The 15,782-nt window shown below is 49.8% G+C and overlaps 6 protein-coding genes and 2 non-coding genes across 8 annotated transcripts; 5 read left to right on the plus strand and 3 right to left on the minus strand.

Moving 5' to 3' along the window:
* Window positions 1-288: 288 nt before the first annotated feature.
* ALT_8843 (putative protein phosphatase 2C 80) lies at window positions 289-1,937 on the plus strand (the record flags this gene model as incomplete). Its single annotated transcript, XM_033558619.2, has 4 exons — window positions 289-740; window positions 816-1,480; window positions 1,533-1,568; window positions 1,621-1,937. 4 exons carry the CDS (start codon window positions 289-291, stop codon window positions 1,935-1,937), a joined length of 1,470 nt encoding a protein of 489 aa, XP_033414510.2.
* Window positions 1,938-2,358: 421 nt separating this feature from the next.
* ALT_t182 lies at window positions 2,359-2,446 on the plus strand. The gene is given in 2 exon segments: window positions 2,359-2,395; window positions 2,412-2,446. It is a non-coding gene; the product is annotated as a tRNA-Asp (tRNA).
* Window positions 2,447-3,514: 1,068 nt separating this feature from the next.
* Window positions 3,515-3,602, minus strand: ALT_t183. The gene is given in 2 exon segments: window positions 3,515-3,549; window positions 3,566-3,602. It is a non-coding gene; the product is annotated as a tRNA-Asp (tRNA).
* Window positions 3,603-3,911: 309 nt separating this feature from the next.
* Window positions 3,912-5,609, minus strand: ALT_8844 (rRNA-processing protein PWP1; the record flags this gene model as incomplete). Its single annotated transcript, XM_033558620.1, has 2 exons — window positions 3,912-5,274; window positions 5,344-5,609. The coding sequence occupies 2 exons, from the start codon at window positions 5,607-5,609 to the stop codon at window positions 3,912-3,914; spliced, it is 1,629 nt and encodes a 542-aa protein (XP_033414511.1).
* Window positions 5,610-6,037: 428 nt separating this feature from the next.
* On the plus strand, window positions 6,038-6,371 carry ALT_8845 (COX assembly mitochondrial protein; the record flags this gene model as incomplete). The annotated part of the gene is made up of 2 exons (XM_033558621.1): window positions 6,038-6,071; window positions 6,127-6,371. 2 exons carry the CDS (start codon window positions 6,038-6,040, stop codon window positions 6,369-6,371), a joined length of 279 nt encoding a protein of 92 aa, XP_033414512.1.
* Window positions 6,372-6,702: 331 nt separating this feature from the next.
* ALT_8846 (rRNA-binding ribosome biosynthesis protein UTP23) lies at window positions 6,703-7,821 on the minus strand (the record flags this gene model as incomplete). The annotated part of the gene is made up of 3 exons (XM_033558622.1): window positions 6,703-7,502; window positions 7,573-7,662; window positions 7,734-7,821. 3 exons carry the CDS (start codon window positions 7,819-7,821, stop codon window positions 6,703-6,705), a joined length of 978 nt encoding a protein of 325 aa, XP_033414513.1.
* A 3,417-nt stretch (window positions 7,822-11,238) lies between these two features.
* On the plus strand, window positions 11,239-12,000 carry ALT_8847 (uncharacterized protein; the record flags this gene model as incomplete). Its single annotated transcript, XM_033558623.2, has 1 exon — window positions 11,239-12,000. One exon carries the CDS (start codon window positions 11,239-11,241, stop codon window positions 11,998-12,000), a length of 762 nt encoding a protein of 253 aa, XP_033414514.1.
* A 990-nt stretch (window positions 12,001-12,990) lies between these two features.
* On the plus strand, window positions 12,991-15,132 carry ALT_8848 (rDNA-binding RNA polymerase I transcriptional factor; the record flags this gene model as incomplete). Its single annotated transcript, XM_033558624.2, has 1 exon — window positions 12,991-15,132. The coding sequence occupies one exon, from the start codon at window positions 12,991-12,993 to the stop codon at window positions 15,130-15,132; it is 2,142 nt and encodes a 713-aa protein (XP_033414515.2).
* Window positions 15,133-15,782: the final 650 nt, after the last annotated feature.

The raw sequence follows: 15,782 nt of genomic DNA on the forward strand, positions 1-15,782 counted from the left end.
ATAGTGATGTATCTATCGTATTGGTCAAATAATGAAATTTATGCAATCAAACTCCGCAATGACTGGCTCTCGGAGCAAGTTCTGCTACATATTACTGTGATCATTGTCTCTAGTGGGTGTTTGGCTGCGCTCAAGCCATAGTAAGCCACCCATCTCCGTTCGGCTTACCAACTCTAATCTCACCATGTTTTTGGACCAGAGATAAAGAAAAAAGAGAGGAAGCACTTCCCCCCAACCGCGAGGCAATCTCAGTGCGCTGAGAGAGTGCATGTCTTATTTCACGCGGGCATGGTGACTCAGGATACAGTTACCACGATATTATTGATGATACGCAGCCCACAGTGGACCGCAGCGCGTACAACAAGCTCTAGGAGGCTAATCCGACCCAGAACGCCTGTGCGGCAGTATCGAGCCGCCGTCTGGCCTTCCTACGGCATCACCACCCCGGTTCCCGATCGTTATCCACATTCAAGGTCTCCATTTTGCTTCCAGACAGGCTACGCTCTCTGCGCCAAACGGCCCTCGCGCCCGTTTCCCCCACCCTTCCTGTCTCCGCCGTCGTCCTCCTTCTCCGACCCCTTGACCACCCACTACCAGAGTCAGGATAAGAGATTATCCGTCGGGGGTGAACTGGTCCGCGGGCTAAACAACGGTGATGATGCAGTGCTTGTTGCAGACAATTTCATCGGGGTAAATGATGGCGTGGGGGCGTGGGCTACCAAAGAACGGGGCCATGCTGCGTAAGTGCACGACAATCAACCTCCTGTCCGTGCCACTTAAGATTTCATCGCTGACATATTCCTCGATCAAACCAGGCTGTGGTCTCGATTATTGCTTCACTTCTGGGCCCTGGAGGCCGAACGACAAGTCGACAAAACCTCAAAACTAGATCCGGTCGAGTACCTACAACGAGCTTACGAGGAGACGATTCGCGCGACGACCTCACCGAATGAGTGGCTGGGCACCACAACGACCGTGACTGCGCTTTTACACTTTACTGGTGACAATGCAGAAAATGCAAAGCCTTTGCTATACGTCACGAACTTGGGGGATTGCAAAGTGCTTGTTATACGTCCGAGCGAGGAAAAGGTCCTGTTTCGAACTACCGAACAATGGCACTGGTTCGACTGTCCTATGCAACTAGGTACAAATAGTGTGGACACACCACGGAAGGATGCAGTGCTTTCTGAAGTTCAACTTGAGGAGGATGACCTCGTGCTGGCTGTGTCTGACGGAGTCCTCGATAATCTTTGGGAACATGAGGTCTTGACGATCACGCTCGACAGCCTCAAGAAATGGGACGAAGGACGTTTCGAGGAGAAGGATATCGAATGGGCACCCCCAGCCCACCTGGCAGATGAACGTATGGTATTCGTAGCTAGAGAGCTGCTGAAAGCTGCGCTGGCTATCGCTCAGGATCCATTTGCAGAGAGCCCATATATGGAGAAGGCTATCGAGGAGGGCTTGGCCATCGAAGGGGGTAGGTTTCCTTAGCCCTACTGTCACGTTTCATGTTATTGACAATAACCTAGGGAAGATGGATGATATTAGCGTTGTTGTCGGTGCCTGTAAGAAGAGAGGGCGTTGAGACAAATGCTTCGGGGTTTTTTCAACATTCAGCTACCTGGCCCAAATTCCGCCTTCCGGTCACGATTGTGGCCTTTGAGCCTCTCCAAAGAGGTCAGCCCCATGGAAGGAGTCCTCTATCAACCGTCCACAGCCTGGACTTGCGTCCAGCGGCCGACTTCGTTCCATCTTCATCACGATTAGGCATATTCGATACCCGGAAATTGTTCAAATGCGCACGATTATCCACTTTAGAGAATTGGATGCACCTTTTGGTCGACTCACCGAACTCCAATCCGCCATCCTTTCCCACGGATCGAGGTCTCATATATGCCTCTCTAATGCCCCCGGATGCTATCGCAGTGCTTTGAGCTTTGATACCCTTAATGAAATGAATGATAGATTTGTGATACCTCAAGAGTCGATTGCCTTCGCGTTTGACGAAATTGCATTGTGAATAAGTTCCTTAACTGTATCATATCTCAACGTCACATCTCTCTGTCTTCCTATTTGGTCTCTTTGGGTCCTTTCTGAATATATCACTACAGTTTGTTAATAATGGTATGCTCGAATGTCGTTGACACATTGGGCTGAACAATTCATCGAGCCTTAATTCAACAATGCCACTGTGAGATCCGAGCACCTGATTTCATCGAGTCCCCAGCTCGGAAATGTTCAAACAAATCGAAATATGAGTTGCTTGCTTGTTTGAGCTCAGGCGGCCGCAAGTCTCTCGTAGACGGGACGATTAATTTTATTAAGTCAAATATTCAAAAAAAGGCTCAATAAATATCCTCGATGGTCTAACGGTCATGATTTCCGCTTGTCACTCAATAGAGAACGAGCGCGGGAGACCAGGGTTCGACTCCCTGTCGGGGAGAAACTTTTTGTTATTCTTTCAGATGCACAGTTTTTTAATATCCAACCCCCTTTCTCTTGCCTGACCAATTTCGCTCGAAACGCTATGCCTTCGAGGCCATATCGTTCAGGAGATATCCTGAATGCATATCATGGAGAGCTATGTGGCTTTACACTCCGGCGGCTATGGCGAGTTTTATATTGTTCCCGATATGTACATTTCATTTCTTCGATAAGCAACCTTGTTCGAGAATATTAAGTGCCTCGACCTGGACACTTATTCCAAGCTGAAGTGGATTCGGATCTGAATATTTCCTCGAGTTCGGCACTGCAAGAGGTGAAATCCTTGTCTGGCACTGTCAGGGCCTCGTTGCCCGTAGTTGAGCGATCTTCCATCAATAGCGAAACACGCACGACCTGGGCTCATGGCCTAGTTCAAGGCCTCATGCAATATGTCTTCTATTACTTGTGCCTCTACAGCACTAAGACATCTGATTACAAGCTTGTGGCGGCATATGAGCGCAATGCAGATGTCGACTTGGGCTAGTAAACACATTGCTCTTGCTGTTGTTTTCTATAGGATATGCCCGTTTGTCACGTCGCATTCGACTTCCATATCTGATCAGGAGAAGCGAAGAGCGCTATGAGATCATGGTCCGAAACTCATGGTCTAACGGTCATGATTTCCGCTTGTCATGCTTGCTAAGGGAATATCACGGTCTCATACTCCATAGGGGGGGTAAGGTGTGGGGGTTTCTCCGCTGTGTCCTCCAAGATTCTAATATGACATGCTGCTTTCGGATGCCTCGAATCTTGACTACCTCAAGTGCTCCATGTAGCGCAAGATATTCTTCATATTGGGGACACGTTCAGACAACGGTTTGTTATACATAGTGGCAGAACCACGGGATTTGACTGTATACCTGGGACTTGGCCAGGTGCCAAAGTTGATCGTCAAGGGCAATTGGTTACTGCCCATCATGTCGCTTAGCATGTTTCTCTCTTCAACCCTATAAAAAAAGGAAAAGGCAGCAATGCGATATGGATAGACCAGTCCAAGCCAGAACTTTGCGACAGGAGAAAAAAATATCTCCCCGACAGGGAGTCGAACCCTGGTCTCCCGCGCTCGTTCTCTATTGAGTGACAAGCGGAAATCATGACCGTTAGACCATCGAGGATAAGAGATGTCGGTCTTCACGATTTTTGACCATAAAAAAAGATATTCTGGATATTGTATATTGTACAAAATGTTTTGTGTTGGCTGCCTCAAACCCGAACCAGCAGTCTTATGAAAGTATTACGAGAACCGTAGCTTGCTTCGGAGTCACAATCATATCGGTCAATGTATTCGACCGGGTATCTTGAATATGCTATAATAACAAATGTGTGAGGTGTATCAACATAAGAAAAGCAATCATTCCAAGCTCGAATACCCATAGTATAACTTTTGTCTTCCAAAATAGCATTTCCCATCCCTGTCATACCCTCTAGTCCTCGTCCATTGATTCCCAGCCATCTCCGCCTTGCTGAGCACCAACCTCCTCTCCCGCGGCATCATCATCCGATTCATCATCGTCGGCTTGCAATCCGATAGTGCGCTCTTTGACCTCACCCTCAAGGGCGGGCATGCGCGACCCGAAAGCTCTACGAACGGCTCCGTTGGTGGAGGTGTCCCAGATCTGAACGGTTCCTTTGCTACCAGCTACCGCCAGCCGGAAGCCAACCTCGTTGTCGGGAGCGAAGGTGGTCGAAAACACCTTACCAACGTCCATCTTACGCGAGACGACCATGCTAGGCCGGTCATTCTCGACGTTCCATAGCTTGACTTGCTTATCCGTTGACCCGGTCACGAGGAAGCCAGGAATGGCAGGATTGATGTCAAAGGATGACACCGAGGTGTCGTGCGCCTGCAGGGTCCAGACCGGTTTTGATTCCTTTGGCGTTGCAGGGATGTTTCGCACATCGTAGCGGTAGACCATACCGGCATCAGTGGTGACATAGAAGAAGTTCGGGTCGTGAATATCCCAGCGCACATTCTCGACGTCGGCATCCACTCCCCACCGTGCTTTGGCGTCGGGAGCTCTCATATCTGCCGCCACCACGGTACGGTCGTAACTACCAGTGAGCAGAACGGTGGCTTCCTTAGGGTGCCAGTCCAGCGAGCACACCTTGTCCGTATGATGTGTGTAAGATTTGGCGCACTTGGTGGTGTTGAGGTCCCAGAGTTTTACGGTACGATCAGCGGAGGCAGATGCGAGCAGATTGCGGTGTTGGCGGTTTGCAGCCAGAGCAAGGACGGAGTCGACATGGAACTCATCATTCGCCTTGGTCTTCTTCTTGAACTTCTTAGCCTTCTTCATGTCTCCCTCGAGCTCCGCACCGCCCTGACCTAGGATGGCGTTAGGGTACATGCAATCGACAATGTCCAGATCCCAGACCTCAATGTCGGGCTCCATGGTTCCTACAGCCACGAAATTGCCGGTAGTCCGGTCGCCCGTGTTTGCGCCAACAGGGAAATCCAGCCATTCAACGCACAGAGGGATGGCGGGCAGCATAATGTCGTGGTGCACGTAAAGGTTCGCCTCCTGATCCTCGTAGACGTAGACTTCAAGATGAGCCACCTCATCCTCGACCTTACCTGCAAGAAGCAAGTTGTCGGTGGGAAGGATCTGCAACTCCTCTCTCTCTTCGTCCTCTTCTTCCTCCGGCATCACAAGGTATGGATCTTCCTCGTTGGGCTGGTGGTACGCCAGCGACTTGACGTTTCCGAACATGGTAATCTTCTCTCCATCCTCATCGACCTCGTCGCTATCGTAGTGATCAAGGTCGTATTCTTTCAAATCATCATCACTAAACAAAGCGAGATATAGTGTTAGCATTGCTGATATTAAAATCCCGACACTCAAGCTTAGCACCTACTCATTAAAACTTGTCTTGCCCTTCTTTTCTTTGGAATCGTCCTCCATCGCATCTTGGGCTTCCTCCTTCTGATCCTCCTCCATCGTCTCGCCGTCATGGTCCTTTCCTTCCCTGGCAGCTTCCAGATCCCCCTGAGCTTCTTCGAGCTGCATCCGAGCGAGCTTGGATATCCGGTTCATCTCGTCCTCATCAATCTCATATTTGGTGGGGAACTGGGCAGCGACGCCCCGCCGCACCCAAGCGGTCGTAGTGATCATAGAAGACATCGTAAAGTGTTTTCCTCAAGTAAATCGTATTTTCCGGGGTGTTTGGTAGAGGCAGCGACCGTTGAGCCAGTCAGGCGTAAGTTCTGAGGCACGTCCAGATAAAGACCTCGCAGCAGCTGACCAGTAGGCTGCAACTTCAAATCGACAATTGAGAAACTTTACCCCCAAAGGCTATGTCGCTTCCTACCCAACGATAGATGCACTACCAGACTTTTTCTCTCGCTTTTACTTTTTTTGTGGTCGACTATCCTCCCCGCCCGGCAGAATCCCCTCTCCGGCTCTCACCGCTCGGCATCGCTTTCGGAGATTTCTCAAAGGCCGAGACACTCTTACTACTCGAGGACAGGTACAAAACTGTTTGATGAAAGAAGTACTTTGACCGTCGCAATCAATCACAGTTCTAGTCAAGCTACACATATCTACAAAAAATGCATTCCCACCTGCATACCCCCTACAATGCCAGTACGTCAACCCACTGTCATGAAACATGACAATTCAACTAACGGAGTATCAACAGACTGCGAAGAGATCATGACCGCTCTCGACGAATGTCACGCTCGCGGATTCCTTCACAAAGCCTTGGGCAATTGCAACGACATCAAGCGCGACGTCAACAAATGTCTCGCCGCGGAGCGGTATCAGCGCGCAAAGAAGAATCGGGACCAGGCTCGGGATAACCGGAAGCGGATCGAGAAGATCTGGGCTGAGGAGAGGGCTCTCGAGCAGGGTATTTCGCTCAATGGGGAGTCGAAGCAGCAGTAGGGGGCTTGCCGATGTGTCGGAGGTTGGTAATTGAGAAGGCGGATGGATGTTTTGCATGATGGAGTTGTTGTCTTGGATTGGTGCTAGGCGGCGTTTATGGTCTTATTCTCTCTTCTCATTTTTTGAGTGGTGTCACTTGTTTTAGCCGTGTAACACTACATGTCTGTATACATAGCGTGGACGAGTTATGTCTACGTGTCAATGAGATTGACGGATATCACATTGTCTAGATTCAGAATATACATAGCTTGAGGACGGTACTTTAAGTGCACTAGCCCACCAAACGCCTTACCAATGAATATAGATCTTCCTCACGCCGAATAAGGGGTAATTATTCGTTCGAAGCCGTTGCAGCCTTTGCCTCAATTGAGGGCTCACCGGCGTGGTCCTCATTTCCATCCCCTTTGGAACTCTTATGGTGGCGCCGTCTTCTCTTTGGCTTGGGTGCGCTTGACTCGCCGTCATCGTTTGTCCTGTCCGGCGCCTCGTCTGATTTCTGTTCCTTCCGCTTCTCTTGTGTCGGTCCTCCAGCCGATTCTGCTGTTTTCTTCTTGGGTTTCTTCACACTCAAGGGATTAGGCGCCTTGGGCTTCTTCGGCCCTCGCTTCTTCTTCTTCTCCTCACCGTCCTCGGTCCGCTTTCTCTTGCCTAACACTGCTTCATCATTCAACCCCGCCCGGAACTTGCTGTTTTCAACTCCGTCTCGTACTTCTTCGGATGGCGTGCTCATCGGCTCGAGAATCATGACAGACCGTTTCACGTAAACAATCGGTACACCGGGGATTGAACGTGCCCCAATACGCAACTTCTGCGCCCGTCGCAATGCATCCCGGCCCTCGTCATCACCTCGCTTTCTCTTCTTTCCATCGCCCGAGTCGGCCTTGGCGGGGGCAGGTGGGTCTGCAGTCGCGAGAGTATAGTGCTCTTTATTCCGCTTGACTTCCTTGGAAGGGGACAGTAATGAAAGCAAGCATTCCACTTCGTCAATGGGTGTTGAGTCTTCGTTGTGCGAGCAGTGTCGCAATGGGAGGATCGTGGGTGGAGGGAGATGCGTTGGGCGGTAGGGATTGTTGGTTTTTGGGTTGATAGGTTGAGATGCCATGATGGCCGCCAGGGAGCATTTCGTCAATACTATTCATTGGTATGTTAGCTCGTCGGTCCATTGTCCACATGTGGTCAGGCTCTGGATTCGAAGACATACATGGTTTGACTTTTCCTTGAAGTGTACGTTCAAGTGCAGGGATCAGTTCCATCTTGAATGAATGGACAGCGCGAAGAAAATTCGAGTCAACTGGAGAGGTTCACATGTCAGTATTGAAGACCATTTCAACGCAGTCATGCGTTTTTGCGGTGGTGTAATACCTAAGACTTGATATGGTTCGCGGAAGCCAAATGCCATCTCATACTGATGCATCAGCTTACGATACTTCTTGGAGCGTTTGGCCCTCATCTTGAATGAGTAAATAAGCCTCGAAATATGAGAAGCGAGGTGATATGATGGTGTTTTGCGAGTGAGGTCTGCTACGTTCTACCTCCTCTTGATCCGAATCTTTTTGGGACGGTCACTTTTTTTCTGCCGGGCGGAAGAGGTGAGTGCTTCTAGATGTGGTCGGTGCTCGGCGATAACGATAGGCAGATGCAACTATCAAGGCACCAACTGGCATTAACACAGCAATTACCTGGAAGTCTACCTAGAGATTCTTTGCGTCCTAACTACCGTCAATCTGCTGCTTCTTCATGGTATATGATATATGTGTGACCTAGGAAACTGACTAGCTACTCGAACCTTTGCCTGGATTGGAACTGTTTGACTCTCTGGTCGACCACAAAGTTGACAGGCTACAGAGTTCATTATACTACTTTCTCTTGACCCTTCGGACTCAAAAATATCGCTACTTAAAAATGGGATGATTTAGAATGTGCAGACTAAACGGGCGGCGGTGTCGAGACTGTTCAGATGATTCAATCTGATGCAACGAATCCTGCTGTCGAGCTTATCAAGACTTTGCAGCAACAGCCAATGGAAAAAAGCGTTTCCCACGAATACCTGACCACTTGATCTCTGTGTCAGACCGTCTTGTGTGGTTAAGAAGAGCCGAAGGGTTACATTTAGCTGACGATGTACATACCTTTTTCTGTAAGGGAAGCAAACCATCAGCATATGCGGCTAGATACCCTACATACGTTGGAATCCTCCCTCTGACTAGTATATGGAGGTCGACACCTTTGGTTGACTTAAGAAGCCTTATGTCCTCTAGATCATCGGGGCATTGATGATGGCGAGTGTAATCAACCTCAAGTGATAAAAGCATGACTAGCACTGCAACTCATCGCTCCAGAGCTCAGTTCTGAGATGGGTTCGACCCAAGAATCCAGGCGAAGGGGAGCTGGCGACGCTGAATAATGATCTCAAACACAGGACTCTTCGGTACTGTGCCAGTTGGTCTGCCAGCCACATGCGTATGCGAGAACAAGTACCGGCCTCAGAAATTAAAGACTGCATGTATCACATGCAAGGGACGGGGCCATCATTCTTCTTCCTCTATCCACATCTTATGTTGTCCAGAATGCTCCAGGTAGCCCCAGTCTACAAGAATTCTGACTTGAAATCGAGTCTGGTCCACAAAATTAGTAGCCATGTTCATGCAAGTGCTTTCTACACAGTCCAGCGCACTGACTGAGGCCCGAAGCCTCGAGCCAAGGGGCGCTCTGCTAAGTTTTCTTCCCACAGTGGGGCAGACCCACCATATCCGATTGACCCATTGTTTAAATCCGCGTGGTCACTGAGATGAGGGCCTTGGATGAGTGATTCCCTCAGATGACTTATGATTCTGTGCAACCCATTCTGTAAGGGTCAAACTGCAGAAGCTTAAGGGTGCGAAAGAAGCGATAACCTCGAAGAACTGCAGGATGCCATCAGTCAGATGTCATAGGTCACAGTCGAGAACAGAGTTAGCAGCATGAGACAAGTCATCCGGCAGGATTGTTTCATCTTGACTGGTCAGCGGTCGAGGGGCGGCACATGGCCCTTCTTACAGGCTGTCGTGTGGTGGTTCCTGGCGCCAGGCCAACACCGTTGCTTGACCTTTTGACTAGGCCAGCGGACTAAGGCACGGTAGTATTCGTGATTCGACCATACGATGTTACCGGCCGCTACGTTGTCACAGGAAGGACAACAACCATGCAAGGAACATATAGTCTGTGGCAACCGATAATGCAGACAGCAATAGGCATTTGGCGTCTCCTGAGGGGAAATAGGAATGTTACTACCAGAGCCTAACTACTGTGTCATCTTAGAGTTGGAATTCAAGGTACCACTTTCCTGCAGATGAGAGACTGATCTTTCGTCATCTGCGATCCTCCTTCACATAAAATAATAATGAGAATGTGATAGCGTAACAAGTGTAGCAGACAGAACGATCAATCCACTGCTATCTCGGACACATCAAATTGTAGTGGGCGATTTAGCGCGTAGAAACCGCCAACGATTTGAGAGATCACAGCCTGACTCGTAGAGCCAATCCGTCGGAGCACCGGAGAAATAATAATATTAATCATTTCACCTTCACTTGTAGAGGAAGTAGATAGATACCTCAGAAGATGAAGAACTAGAATTGTATAATTAAACGACCCTGAGCATCTGGAAGCTCAGGTTCCATGGTACCAGACACCGTGAGAACCACTGTTCGTGCCAATCTCGCCATAAGAAGAACTGGAAGAAACAAGAGAAGGAAAACGCAAGGCAAATATTTCCTTCCTATCGCTATTCTTAGCTATCCAGTGAAACCCAGCCAGCTGTCAAGAGAATTCGTCGAACAAACTGCGTAGAGCCTACGGGTAAACGCTGGATACTCTGACAGTTGGCGCAGTGGCTGTTGGCTAAAGGTAAGGTACATACTTGCCTCCACGGTTTGTACTGTGGGCTCTAGAAACTTTGAAGAGAAGATCCACCGTAAGGTACAGCCTGAAAATCTGGACAGCCAATCCTGAGGCCAACAGCCAGAGATCCTGAGGGACTCTTTTTAGGGCCTTCCGTACACTGGCTGGAGTCGTCACTGGACAGGATCCTCCGGCCGAACAGGCCAGAACCATTCTATCCCATACTTTGTTCACTCGCCTCCGCTGGCATTTGGGTCTCCCTCGGGGATTTCCCTTTTCTCCTTCTCTTCCTCCATTCCCTCCCTCCTCTCTCCCTTCCGACCACTCCTCCCTGGGGGACTATCCTTCATACTATTTCCATGTTATATTATTCTCTTCTTCTTTAGATCCATTGATGGTCATTTTTCTACTTTCCTAGATCTCGGTATCTGTGGAATTTCCCTTCCTTTTTTCCAAATTTCTGAGTGGCGCGTCCTGGTTGTCCGCCTCTGATTTTCACTGTACACTTGTACAGTCTGGCTGCAGCATTCTTGTGACCCCCCTTGAGTCACTTAAAGACGGTCTGGCTCTGGAGACGAGAGATCCAACCATCCCATTTTCTTTTGCTGTGCAAACAGATACGAGGATTCCAGTCCCTAAATTCATTTTCGTCTCTCTTGAAGAGCATACACTAGAAGCTTGAAGCGACAAGCTTCTACCACTCATATCTGATAGCGGGCATTCCGTCGATCGACTTCCATTCCTTCTTTGACACCCCACCCGCGATCGTCAACGTCAGCCACGCATTCTTTCGAAGCCAATTTGACGTGCGCAACTATAGCGTTTAGGAGTCCTAGATTTTAAGAAGATTTTATTGTGTATCAACGACAAGGTTATCTGATTGCGGGAACGAAACCTCTACAGCCGATCTATACACATCATTGCTACCGGAGTCCATCGCCAATCCCATTACAACACCGACCAGGTTTCCATCCAATTGCAACTCACAATGTCTACCCTAACTCGAGCCTTTACCAAGCGCCACAAGCGTCCCGAGGTCTCTGCGCCAATGCCCTATCGCGAAGGTCAGGTCAAGTTCACCGCGGGGACCATCAAGCGGGGGAAGATCTCTGGACCGGTCGAGTTAATCTCCACAACGAACATGTTGGCCTACAATGCGCCCGATCTTCACTCGGCTGTCTCTTCGTCATCTTCTTCTTCACTGCAGTCTCCCGACGACTCCGAGCTGTCTTTCTCTCAGCGAAGCTTTGGCTCTCCAGTCACAACTCCAGACGATTCACCGGTTGAGCCGAACCCATTGTCGTCATATTTCCCGAAGCGATCTGCAACAGTGACTAGCCATCCTCGGTCGTCAACCTCGACCACCTCGTCGACAGATGCACCCTTGGTTCCCAAACGTGCTCTATCGCATACGAAACGGTCCCACCAAGAGTTAGCGCGCCAGCGTTCCTTGTCACGGTTGTCTCCGCCACCACTGAACTCCATGCGCAGCAGCCCCTCCATTCGAACGACCCAAGATTTCTTCAACCCGGAGCCCCATCCGTTCGGGAAGGAGTTGGAGCAGGTCAATGAAGTGGCAGAGGAGTTCAACAGTGGCGCTACTCGCGTGCTCGACGAGGAGGAGATGATCTTGCTCAACAAGGGACTGAGGAAATTTACAGCGAACGACTATCTTGTTGAGATAGAGGAACTCTATGGGAGCATCTTCGACGATCATCTCGGGCCTGTCGCCACTGGGTCTTGGCTTTGAGGTTCTCGGATTTCGCTTCGAACTGCACCATCATTTGTGATGTCCTCAACTCTGCGTAATTCGAACCGGAGAAGGAGAACTGGAGTTTCCTTCCCTGTCAATTTCCGACTATGTTACGACCTACCTTATTCAATCGTTACGTGTGCCATGTGTTTCTGTTTCTCTGTTTCAACCCTTTCTTGTTTTGCCCGCTATATACCAAGAGGTGGTTTCCATCTACTCGCGTTGTATGTATATATTATCAACCTCACTGCAGTCATTTATTTCGTATAGGTTGTGGATGTGCCACAAAAAGGACATGTGATGAACGATGTAGTTCTGTTGCAATTCATTTCTACTTACCATGTCCATGTCATCATCCCCTAGTTTCTGAAATCATAATAATCTGTCTCAGCGATCTGTGTACAGGTGTAACTGGTTGTAACCTGAATATTATCGTGAGCAGGTAACGACATGTTACCTAGGCAGGAAAAGCGTAGGGTTTCGCGACGAAGCAGCTTGGGTCCCGCGTTGGTCACGCGCGGGTCACGAGTCAGAGGGCCTCAAGACTCCACACCGCCCCACAGAACGAAAAATTTCCAGTGTACAATTCTCCGCTGGTTTCAACCATCCTCGTCTTCGCTTTTCAGGGCGGCCTCAACCTTCATTGCCTGTCCGCATATAGCAGTCTTACAACATCATCTTAGATTCCCATTTATCAGGCAGACAAATGAAGCTGCCTTCAACGTCAGCTTTCCCCCAGCGCGCCCGTTATTAATTTCAGTAGCTCTCTAGAGTGGACAACGGTTTCAACAGGCACTGGCCGTGTCGTGTGCTCTGGTTTTTTTCCTTCAGCATTATCATCCTGAATAGTCCTCGGGAGTCGGGAGATTCCCACTAAGACCTTTCCTTTCTCTTGTCTTCGAAGGCGAGAGCAACAAATGACACGACGCTGGAATTCGCGTCGACCAACCTCACCCCAACCTTCTTCCCGATAAAATCGAGACTGTCATGGTCTCCTTCGCCACCGCTGCGCGCAACCCTACCGGGGCGATCAAATCAGTCAACCCTCCCAAAATGCTGGCCAACCCCTCGCCAGTGCCCATTTTGAAAAATTCCAAGACGAACAGCGCGGCAGCTGCCGGGGCTAAACACAAGTTGACCGACATGGATCTTTCGCTGTCACCCTCGTCCTCGGTTGCTTCCGGCGGCAGCGATGGCACGCCCAGTCCTAGGAAGCGGGTTAGGGTTCAATTTGATAAGGATGTGGAAATGCGAGAGGCGTCCTGGAGTGGTCAAGAGAAGGAAATGGCCGTGAGTACGGAAAAGAGCGCGGCCGTGGTTCGTGAAGAAGTGCGCAGAGCTATCCAGCGGCATGTCTCTGGAACGGACAGCGAAGCCTACGATCGTATCAAGGAGATTTTCTCAGCAGATCCTCGGCGTCTGGACGAAGATGGCTTGCCGTCCGAAGATTTACCGACACACACTACATTGAAGCATCATCTCATGGGTCTTCTGTCGAACGTTGCGTCGCTGGACCGCAATTGCAACGGCTTGGTCAATGCAGTTCTGCACAGTGAATGGCTCGGGCGGGATGAGTCGTATATCAAGTTGTACATTCGATTTCTAGGTAACCTTGCGGCGGCTCAGGGAAGCTATCTCGGGGCGGTCTTGAAGATGCTGGCCAATAATTTTGGGGAGATCCCAAAGGGGACGGGCAAGCTGCCTGGGTACGCCCCAGTCCAAGCTGCAGAGATTTATAGCAGAACTCACATGGCTCTACGGCATGTGATGCAGTTGATTCCGTCTGGTAGTGGGACCCTATCCCCAATCTTGTCTATGCAATTTCCCTTCGATACCGATTCCGCAAAGGCCAACATTGCGTACACGCGGAATCTTCTGAAGGTCATCACTTACGCTCCGGAACTCCAAGCCGATATTCTAGCTCTCATCACGGAGAAAGTCGTGAAGATCGATGTCCAGATTCAGGTAGATATGGAAGACATCGAGGACGAAGTGGGCGAGGATGTTCTCCACGCAGTCTCGCCTGAAGCCACGATGTTGGAGGATGACGAGGATGAAGTCGACGACAATGCATCTGTCGCTAGTGATGATTCCCTAGACGTGGAGTCCCGGCGTGTCAAGACCATCAAGGATAACATACTCAAACTGGATGGCATGATCGATTCGCTGTTTGAGTACTACGCCCCGCCTTTCGCAACGGGCACTCTGGATGACAAGGAGAATGCGCTTGATTTACTTCTGAGCCACTTCCAGAGTATTATCCTTCCGACCTACCGCTCCCGCCACTCTCAATTCCTCCTCTTCCACTTCTCCCAATCGTCGCCAATTCTGGTGGATCGATTTGCTGCCACCTGCGTTCAGCTCATCTTCAACAAGATGCAACCTGGAATCCTACGGCAGTCCGCAGCAGCCTACCTCGCTAGCTTCGTTGCCCGCGGTGCGCACATCTCTGGCGAGGTAGTAAGAGATGTATTTGACCTCCTAGGCACACATCTGAACAACCTCCGTCTTGACTATGAAGCTACCTGTCGAGGCCCTGATCTACGCCGCTACGGCCCTTTCTACTCTACGGCACAGGCGTTGCTGTATATCTTCTGCTTCCGCTGGCGAGACCTGACGACCGCGGCGATGGAGGGCGACACCCCAGAACAAATTGATGAACTGGAGCCAGAAGAGATCACGTTCCCTCCATCGGTCAAGGAGGTCCTCCACCAAGCGGTCCATTCCAAACTGAACCCCCTCAAGGTCTGCTCGCCTGCGATTGTGTCTGAATTCGCACGTATGGCCCAGCACCTCAACTTCATGTACGTGTTCAGCATACTCGAGACGAACAAAAGACTGCGCGTCTCCTCATTTCGGAGCATCTCGGCCATGGCAGATCCGCGCTTCAGCCACGTCGAGCGAGAAACTCGTGCTGGCGATGATCTCGGTTATCAGCTTGATGCCTATTTCCCGTTTGACCCATACCAGCTGCCTCGCAGCCGCCGTTGGTTGGAGAATGACTACGTCCACTGGCGCGGTATTCCTGGGATGGATGACCAGGACGAGGGCGACTCGGACAGTGACCTCGACGGGAGCGAATCGGAAGGAGATCTAAGCGATGTTACTGTGACCGACGAAGACGACTGAAATGTTTGAAACAAAAGCTTGTTCGATTTTTCTATTCATGCTCAATACCCCACAGCGTCTTTATCATTTCTTGCATCTCAGCCCTCTCTGGACGAGTTTGATCAAAAAGCAGAAAAAGTGATTTCCTCTATTTCTTTACCATGATGCATGGCTGGTTAGCGTGGCGTATGGGTGTGATCTCGTTTTGTATCTTGTTCGGATATCAGCCATGTTCTGTTCCTTGGTGTTTCCTACGATGGCATTTTGACTCGATATGGCGCTATGATGTGAATGTAGTGGTTGTCTCAACTATCTAAATGGAATAAACATTCGAAAATCAATACAACCAATGCTAGTATCGTGTAGACCTAGACGCTGTCTGATTGCCACATGGCAACCTCAAGGATGCAACCGCTATATCCCTCTACCTTAGTTTTCCTCTGCATCTATAAACCAGATTTATTCTCTACAGTCGAGTCAACCGACACTTCGAAGTCCATGATTTTTGAATGCACCAAAGGCTCGTATCGTGGACCTCGGTACAGAGGTCTCTGCGATACTAAAGAATGATGTCATAGCATGCCTGCATCCAATACCTGATACCAGAGCGGCGACCGTGAGTTTCAGCGTCTGGGGAAGAGAACCTGTTCAACAGCGAAATTCGCGATATT

The sequence above is a fragment of the Aspergillus lentulus genome (assembly GCF_001445615.1).
Source record: "Aspergillus lentulus DNA, contig: Alt16, strain: IFM 54703, whole genome shotgun sequence".
Classification (NCBI taxonomy): Eukaryota; Fungi; Ascomycota; class Eurotiomycetes; order Eurotiales; family Aspergillaceae; genus Aspergillus; species Aspergillus lentulus.